At 44.0% G+C, this 9914-nt stretch overlaps 1 protein-coding gene across 1 annotated transcript; it reads left to right on the forward strand.

The window, feature by feature from the left end:
• Positions 1-557: 557 nt before the first annotated feature.
• ANKRD1 (ankyrin repeat domain 1) lies at positions 558-9014 on the forward strand. The gene is made up of 9 exons (XM_065893969.1): positions 558-644; positions 1305-1484; positions 2397-2534; positions 2662-2769; positions 3810-3908; positions 5441-5539; positions 5715-5813; positions 5951-6049; positions 8168-9014. Exons 1-9 carry the CDS (start codon positions 618-620, stop codon positions 8276-8278), a joined length of 960 nt encoding a protein of 319 aa, XP_065750041.1. The 5' UTR covers positions 558-617; the 3' UTR covers positions 8279-9014.
• Positions 9015-9914: the final 900 nt, after the last annotated feature.

A 9914-nucleotide genomic window follows, 5' to 3' on the forward strand; every position in this document is an offset into this window, starting at 1 on the left:
TTTTAGCCCCAGACATCACTCCAGAGAATTCCAAACAGATATAGACAAGGGCAATTAGGACCCGGATCCTTTCCTCTCAGGCTGTTTACCCATGGGAATAGGATGTCCTGAAGCAACACTTCCCCCAAGTGACGTGTCGATAAGTCTGGTTATCAGAAAGATATTATTGGCGGTGTGATATGCAGGGCATTTACATTTTCTTGATAGGGTTAGTCATATGAAAGCTGACAAAGAAGGAAAAGGAGCAGTGGTGTGGTGCAATGTCAACAGACAGCTGTCCCCTGGCTTCCCGATAAATAGGATGACTTGCATTGCTGAGCGGTGTGGTCACTGCCAAAGGAATGGCCCTCTCACATTTCTTCCTGATTCACATATTCAGTGGGGTTACTTGTCATCCCCTCCCTCTCCTGCTTCCCAGACACCGAGTCTGGAATGAAACTTCACCTGCCTCTGAGCTGGCCCCGGGTGGGGGCAGGGGTGTTACTTGGGTTCCCAGGTTGGAAGATTAGCTCACCGGGCCCTAGCTATATAAGCTGATCAGAGCAAGGGGGCTCCCCAGGGCCGACTCAACGTTTCAACTCCCAGGAGGAAAACAGACAGAGGAACTTTAGGTCAACATGATGGTTCTGAAAGTAGAAGAGCTGGTATGTAAAGCACATTGTTTCTACGCAGTGAAAAATGGGGCAGCCTTGATTTTTATTTGAAAATTGAAATGCCCTTTTCTTTCCTGCATAATGTGCTGGTACTCCGAAAATGTCATATCTGGAAAATGGTTGGTTTATGTGATGAAATAAGTGAAACTGGAAAAAGGGAGCTGGCAGTAATGAATTCTCTACATATTTCCTATCTATTATCTTCTCCTTCGCTTTTATTACTAAAGTGTGTGATCACGTATAGTTATCAAAATACCTTAGGGGAGAAGTTCTATTGCAAGAATATATGTCTGGAAACTATAACTCAAGGCAAGGGACCATCAACCTAAAATGAAAGAATTTTAAATAATCGGTGGGGATGTGGAGGACAGATTGTGATTTTCCTAGGAGAAATGTGATTAAGTAGATTAAAAGTAGATTTAAACATTTCAACCTAACCTAAACCTTGATTTAACCAAGAGAGGGGGACAAGCATCTGAGGGCTATCCTGGAACACTGCAGCAACTCGTTGTTGCCTGAGATAGGAGAATGTGCTGCAGTGGAGGCCACCGTCAGCAGGGAGGGAGGGCCGGGGGCTGCCTGCAGCATCTTCTGTGGAGAATGACCCCAGGACAGGCCTGCTACTTCTGACCCTGCCATCTTCCCTTGTAGGTTACAGGGAAGAAGAATGGCAGTGGGGACGCTGGGGAGTTCCTTCCTGAGGATTTCAGAGATGGAGAGTATGAAGCTGCTGTCACTTTAGAGAAGCAAGAGGACCTGAAAACACTTCCAGCCCACTTTGTGAGCCTGCAGGAGCAACAGTGGAAAACTGAGAAACAGCGAGAGGCAGAGGTAAGACTCTTCCATGAAATTCATGACTGGGAGGTTGGGGACAGGGCAGAGGATGGAGGTGCCAGACAGGAAGGAGAAGAGAGAGAAACCAAACAAATGCAACCATTCCAAAGATGTTTCTTTACCAGATTCTAACCTATAAAGAGGCAACTTCTGTGGGACAGGTTGCAGAAAATAATTCTTTGGCAAGACTATGACCTCTGGATTCCAAATCAATCACTGTATGTTCTATGACTGTGTTTTGATTGAAAGACTTGGAAAGAGAAATGTGTCCTGTGAATTTCTGATGTCTTACACTGTCTGATTAATCCCAAACAAGGGAGCCTTCTTTTTCTTAGTAATGTGGTTTGTGGTCCATGGATCATTGTTTGACTGTGGCCGCTTTCTGTGTTGACAAAATGTGTTGCTGGGTGAATTTTCATTACTTACTAACCACAGATAAAACATGCATTTGTTGGCTGTAGTCCAGGATAGTCTATTTCATGAGCCCTGCTTAGTGGGCCACCTGAAAGACACTGGCATTGACATTTTAGAGCTCAAAACTTATTAGTGGAGTCTTTTGGGTAAAAAAAAAAAAATTCATGAGCATGATACAAAATTCTACAGAAATCTGGGGTTTGTTTATGGAAATAATTACAAAATCATCACTTAGAGACTAGATCCTATCTCCAGTGAAAAGCTGATGCTATGAGAAAGGAAAGTGAAGATGAAGGCAATTAGCTGAAAAATTTGACCCCTAAGTACTTGAATAAGAAATCACTAAATCCAAGTCAAAGACTTATTATAAATTTTTTATCTTTTTGCGCAAACTGTTCACGTACTTAGCTCAGACCTTGCAGATTCTGTTTTGACACAACCAGAATGCTTGTCAGTAGAACTCACTGTATTTTGAAACATGGATTTCTTTTTTAGCTCAAGAAGAAAAAACTAGAACAAAGATCAAAGCTTGAAAATTTAGAAGACCTTGAAATCATCATTCAACTGAAGAAAAGGAAAAAATACAGGAAAACTAAAGTTCCAGTTGTGAAGGAACCTGAACCCGAAATCATCGTAAGGGCTGCTTGGTTTTGCAGTATTACACCTCGGCATTAGGCTACAGGGGAATAAATATCTGTGGAGGGTGTGACTGAATGTTGGAAAACCCATGGTAACTCTCACACTGTTTTTTCGGCTTTAGACAGAACCTGTGGATGTGCCTAGTTTTCTGAAGGCTGCCCTGGAGAATAAACTGCCAGTAGTAGAAAAATTCTTGTCAGACAAGAACAATCCAGATGTCTGTGATGAGGTAAGGCTTATACAAAGCACTGCAAAATCCAGCTCATTAGTTTTGTGTTTCTTATGCTTTGCTGCAGCCCTGCTAATCTGGTGCCAAAAATCAATCCACCTGAAACAGTCTCCCCAGCTGTTGCCACATATGCCAATAGCATAACAGGGGAGTGCAGTGGTCCAAAAAAAGAAAATGCTGGATTAGTGCTACGGATTGCATTATTTTTTGCACTCTAATATACTTCTGACTGCTTTTTCAGCTTGTCTTTAATTTTTAGATCTTTGGGATAGACTCTTAATACGGCAGGACCAACGAGTCACCAATGGAGAAACATATTATTAGCATTATCTTTGATTGGACTCAAATACATCAGCTCCACATAGGGAATCTGTAGACTGGAGTTCAAGTGCTAGCTCTATCACTACTGGCCTATTTGATTTTTAGCAGCCAATCTGCATTTTCTGGACCTCAGTTTCCTTATCTGAAAATAGAGGGCATTGGAGTGAAATGCCTAAAAGGTGTTCCAGCACAGTCTATTAATCCATTTATATGAAGCCATTTACCAGAAATCACTAATCCTTTTGTATCCTTTCCCCCATGAATTGAAATGGGGAATCATTTCTGAAGTTGAATGAAAAATGTCTCCCATTTTCTTAAAAATGAATTGAATGCTTTTTGATATTCAACCTATTAACCGTCCCAGATGGAAGAAAACAGCCTGAACTGCATGGCAAATACTACAAACACCATGAAGGCACAAAATACAAGAAAGGGAAATGTCAGCATTTAGGTAGTTTTGAATCTTTAAGCCCAGGTGCCTCGATGTAGACCTCGAAGCACTTACAAATGTATGTTGCAGGAGGCGTAAATCTCAGCTGCAGAATAATTGTTGTCGACAACAGGTTTAGTAAATTTGACATTTCTAATTCATAAAGAAGCACTCAAGTTTCTATCAGCTAGGTCATCAGAGTCCCCAGCTTCATACTTCTTAGAAAGGATTTATGCTCATTTTTATATGCATCGCTCCCTCTCTCTTTCTTAAATCTCTATTTTGACAGTATAAACGGACAGCTCTTCATAGAGCATGCTTAGAAGGACATTTGGCAATTGTGGAGAAGTTAATAGAAGCTGGAGCCCAGATTGAATTCCGTGATATGGTAAATATATTTCTTTGTTTGGATGTGAGCCAAAGTAAGTAGACTATATGAAACTTGAGAAAACCTACAATGGAAAAGGGGGCTGACTGTATTGAAAATTGATCCGCGAGAACTAGGCAGAAGCTCATTTCTCCATACAAAGGGAAGTTGGGAGATGGGACTAGATCATGTGGGAAGTATTTTCTACACATACTGAAAGGAGAGGAGTGTTCCAGGGAAACGAAGGAAGTGAGAGCTGCTGGACAGAATTCAATATCCTCATCGAAGACTTGGGTCATTAGCAAGTCAGTAGTAGCCTTACTGAGAAGTAACGCAGTCAACACTTGCCTTTCAGCCTCCATGTCCTTCCACCATACGTGGCCGCCTGCTCCCGGCCCCTTGGCTGCCAACATCTCAGAATTCTCTAGCTGCACACCTTATATGATAGATGCCGATCGCCATCTGTGAGATTTGGGGCTAGACTGCATACAAAATGAATTGCCTCTACGGAAAGTAGCTGCTATTCAGACCTCAGTAATTCAACCACTGTGATTTCTACACAGACCGGTACACAGCATATTTTACGACCTGAAGATTGAGCTGGGAAAATGCTTTATTTAAATACAGCTCAATTTGACTTTTCAGCAAAGTGGAAAAGGGACTGGAAAAGTCCAAAGGAACTGGCCAAAATTGAACCCAAAAGACATACACACAGAAAAACAAGAAAAGAAACAAAATATAAAGTTTGTATAGAAAGACACAAAAATTCACAAGCATGGGATTTGGAGGGCCAGGGATACACCAGACTTACTCCTATGAGTAAGTGCAGTGACCATGAGTGATGATGGTCAAGGTACAGAGGGTGTGCTGGCACAAATGGCAGGAGAGAACCAGCAAGGGATGAGGAAAAAACAACAGGGACAAGGGAGAGGTGTCAGATCCAGATGAACATCTTTTGGAAGGGACTACTTTTATTCTGCCAGAATTTTAAAATACATTTGTCTAGAACTGTTGAGTCTATCTGGCAAAAGCGGTTAAAAGTTCCAGGCAGACTGTGGGTTGGAATATCTCTTCTGCCACTTACTAGCTGTGTTTCCTTGGGCAAGAAACTTGAATATTTCGGAGCCTTGTTTTTCTCATCTGCAAAACGAGCACAGAATACCCACTTCATAATGTTGCTGGGAGCATCATTGTGTCTGAAGTACGCGGCACTATGTTGGCACGAGGAAATTCCCAATAAATTGTAGTTCTTATCCTCTTTTAAAAAGATGTATTAGGTTTATTAAGAACCTCCTAACGATGCAAACACGCACATAGATACATACACAGGAGCGCATACACTCACATTCACACACTTAAGAGTTTAGCCAAAACATTAGGCAAGAGCCTTCGACTACAATAGTTACAACTGGCAACCTCGACGAGGACAGCCCAGTGTCACCCACGGATGCCCTAGCAAACCTGGCGTTCCTGGGCTTTAGAAACGAAGTACTAAGTCCTCTGTTTAGGTTCTTCTTTCACTAACTCCTGTCCTTTTTACCTTCCCGGTATAGCTTGAATCCACAGCCATTCACTGGGCAAGCCGCGGAGGAAACCTGGATGTCTTAAAACTGTTGCTGAACAAAGGAGCAAAAATCAGTGCACGGGATAAGGTATCTCTCCTCCTTCTGTCCCCCTCCTTCTTCCCCTCCCCCACCCTGCCCCTCCTCCACTTCTCCCCTTCACACATGCCCTGGGGTCTGGGCTTCTCCCCTTCACACATGCCCTGGGGTCTGGGCAGCCTTTGTCCTCAAGCCCAGGGACACAGCAGGCTCTTGCATTTTGCAGTTGTACAGCACGGCGCTGCACGTGGCGGTGAGGACCGGCCACTACGAGTGCGCAGAGCATATCATCGCCTGCGAGGCGGAACTCAACGCCAAGGACCGAGTGAGTAGCCCGGCAGAGTTTGGCCTCCTAAAGCTTCACTCATTTACATATTTGGAATAACTGCCCCAGCCGGGCACCCTTGCGGGACCCGCTTCCTGGCCTCAGGCTCACCTTGTCTGCTCGCTCTGCTTCTCTAGGAAGGAGATACCCCCCTGCACGACGCCGTGAGGCTGAACCGGTACAAGATGATCAGACTCCTGATCATGTACGGCGCCGACCTCACCATCAAGAACTGTGTAAGTGCTCGAGCAAGGGGCCCTGCTTGCCAGCTTTCTAATGAACAAAAATATGGCTCACATACTTGAAAATATTCTTACAACGGCAGTGTTGATATTTCAGGGGTCTCTCGATGGTTTAAAAGCCCCTGGTCATTCCCATAAGGACATTGCTGAGTTTGGCAAGGACTCAGATCACCTGGTCAGAGATGGGGAAGCCATCGTGACTGCTATGACCTCGGTGCCTAATATAGCCTGTAGTAATTCTTTAAAAATTTGGCCTTGAAGATAAAAGATGGCCAAACCGCCCACGCTTACAGACATAAGCACAGTCTGCCTTGGCCATCCCTGGCTGAGCAAGGTTTGGGGTAGTCAGGAATAAAGACACCCACCATTGCTGAAGCTGTCAAAAATTCCACAGTGGTCAATGCAACCAAGGGCCAAGGAACTCAAATTAATCAACATCTAATCCAAGTAATTCTGAATAGTCCTCCCCTCCTTACAGCAGCATGACAGGCTACCACTTTTTCCAGGGGGAGCCATGCTTTTGCCTTTTTTTTTTTTTTCCTTTTTTTTTTTGCGGTACGCGGGCCTCTCACTGTTGTGGCCTCTCCCGCTGCGGAGCACAGGCTCCGGACGCGCAGGCTCAGCGGCCATGGCTCACGGGCCCAGCCGTTCCACGGCATGTGGGATCTTCCTGGACCAGGGCACGAACCCGTGTCCCCTGCATCGGCAGGCGGACTCTCAACCACTGCGCCACCAGGGAAGCTCCATTGCCTATATTTTTGAGATAATTTCTGTTCATTCTCCTCTTTGGTTTATCTGCACATCCCTCAAAATACTTTCCTGTATTTAGGCCCTGAAAATGCTTGTATAAGTCCCCTTTATAAGTATGTATTAATTAAGCTTCATCTGTAAGCCAGGGAATGTAACCAAATTTTCCTCATGGTTCCAATTCCCACTCAAGCATCATCTAAGCTTTAAAAATATCACTGGGAGGGGGCACAGGTGCGATGCTACAAGGTGAGAAGGTCCAGAATGAAGGTTGCAGGGCCACGAACTCAAATCCGCACAGGTTCCAGGCAGATGGCATAGATGACTTACATGGTGGCTGCTGGTGCCATGCACACAGCTTACTTAAAGGTAGCAGCCCTTCCCCAACTCAGCCCATTGCTGCTCCGTGAAACCACGGGAATTGTGCCGCCAGGTCTCCCAGTTTTTTCACAGAGATCACAAATTCAGCTGGGAAATCTCTTAATTTCCAACTGTTGCCAATTAATTCCAGGTTTAAAAAAAATCTAAGCTCTGTTTGGGCCAAAACAGGTCTCTAGCTTTATTTGCATCTCAAAGCTGCCAGTCTGCAATCTCTGGGATAAAGAGAGACTTCTGAATGAACAGAGATGGAAAATTTTAGGACTTCTCAAATTTAAAGACAAGAGTTGAGAGGTGACACCGTTTTAATTGTTGTAAATATCTTGAGATGTATGCTTAAGGTAAAAAACTTTTGGTCTCAAAAGTTATTTATTCATACATCATTGATATCATCTCCAAGAAAAATAAATTTCCTGGGAGAGACCAATGTAAGTTCTGAGCAGCTGTGAAAAATCTACCCCTTGGAGTGGTACTTGTGTACTTAAGCCAAGGTGTTGAAGCAGCTCATTCTCCACCAGTTTTTATCAATCAGGAATCATTTTCCAAATTGATAGGAAGTGGTTCTTGACCAAGAGGGATACTACTACCTCCCCACACCCATTTTGCAGGATACTGGGTAAGTATGGAGGCATTTTTTGAGTTTGAAAATAACTTGGCTTACTCTTGCTGTTTAGTGTCTGGGGACTGGGGATTTTTACCACCACCTGGGATATCCCACAGGAAAGAAAACCATTGCTAATCTGAAATGCCAAAAGCATTCCCGTGAGAAACAGTGAAGGGCTGGTTTGAATATAAACTGCAAATCACTCATAATGGAAAACATAAAACACTTCAATAACATACACCTATCCATTACCTCATTAAATACACATACATACACATACACATACATACATACACACACACACACACACACACACACACACACGAGATGAATTTATAGACGCCTCCCCCCGGAAGTCAAATTCCCTCCTCTATTTTGATTAGGCTGGGAAGACCCCGATAGATCTGGTGCTACAGTGGCAGAACGGAACCAAAGCAATATTTGACAGCCTCAAAGAGAACTCCTACAAAGCCTCTCGCATAGAGACATTCTGAGGAAAACGACGATAGAAGCTTCCATTGGCTGCTCTTCACCGCCCCGAAGAGCAACTCATCATGAAAACCAGCTTTTCTTTATCAACCTGTTGTAAAGCATCACCTAATTATGTTTTGAGAAAGCACAGGGACGTAGGTATTGACATTTCCCTTAGTGAAACCCACTCTATTTATTTGTATTTATTACTGTTTATTTATTTATTTACTGTGATACCACCGACATTCAGATCCTTTGTGGTCACCCATTTGGAGAACAAGCTTAGTTTCTATGGGATGCATCAGAGCCTCTTCCCATAGGTAGCCCTTAAACTGTGTTAACCAGAAGTGCTGTCAGTGCCGACTTACGTGTCACCTCGCTCATGGAAGATGTTTCAGGGTGTTTTTGAAAGACAAAGGGGATTATTGCAGCCTTCTTTTCTCCTGAACTTTTCATGCTGAAGTGTGAGGCCATGGAAAGCCTGTAGCGACAGGAAAGGAAACAGAATGAAAGTGATTCTGTGAGGACTGTAAAGCCTGCCATTCGACGCCTGGGCCTGGTAATTCTTACTAGGTCACACGCTGTACGTACCAAGGTAAAGAGAATGTCTTGAGTGTAAGTGGAAGGAGCGGGCCGCTGGGCCGTGCAGAACTGAATGAGTTCAAAAGAGATGAAAGTAACTGCGAATTGTAAATGTGTAAATGTATATTATGCTCTATGTATATTTTATGTTCATAATAAAAGCAAATCTTAACTCTCTTTCCTCCTTTTAGTGAGAATCATGCAAAAAGGCCATTTAGATGGGGTTTTCTTTGTCTTCCAAGCTTTTTGTATTAGGAGTGTCCTGGAGAACCGCACCTCTCAGTATTTAACGTGTACACAGATCACCTGAGGATCTTGTTAAAATTCAGGTTCCGATTCCTCCAGTGTGGGTGGGGCCTGAGAGTCTGCATTTCCGACAAGCCCCCAGGCGATGCAGAAGTGGTGGTATAGCACAGCCACATTGAGCAGCACAGCTGTGAAAACCACAAAGATACCCAGGAGTTCAAGCTTTTTTGGCCCCAGTGATGGGGAGAAAGAGACCTCTGGTGGGCAAAATGATTACTGCAAGTTAAGGTGTTCCCTTAAGATGTTCCCCTGGGGCTTAACTAATCTGAGGATTAACAATTATTGTGCACACCCGCGGTAATGTCAAAGACTGCCCACGAGAAAACACACCTGGCCAATGATTGTTGACCTCCAAGGGGAGCGACTCTGCCGCCACGTGCTGGGCCAGGTGCTATGACTTGTGATGAGAAAACCAAATTGTCCCCGTCCTGCCTTCCTGGAATAGATCAATATTAAAGAAATAATCACAGAAATAAATATACGGTAACAATCTGCAGTAAGTATATAAAGAAGTAAAAAGTACAGAGTGCTGAGAGTCTAAGCTGTGGAGGCCCGTCATTCGATGGGGAGGCAGCGGAGAGGGTTTCTACAAAGACTTCTTTGAGGTGGGAGCCTTTCAGGGGAGTCTGAAGGATAAACTGGAGTTATTCAAGCAGTGTTCAGGCAGCAGAGAGAACACAGAAAAGGGCAAGGTTACGGGAAAAGTATGAAGGCCAACGTGAAACACTCGCACTAGTACCCCTCCCATAAAACACCCCAGATAGGATAAAA

The sequence above is a fragment of the Phocoena phocoena genome, chromosome 16, assembly GCF_963924675.1.
Source record: "Phocoena phocoena chromosome 16, mPhoPho1.1, whole genome shotgun sequence".
Taxonomy (NCBI): domain Eukaryota; kingdom Metazoa; phylum Chordata; class Mammalia; order Artiodactyla; family Phocoenidae; genus Phocoena; species Phocoena phocoena.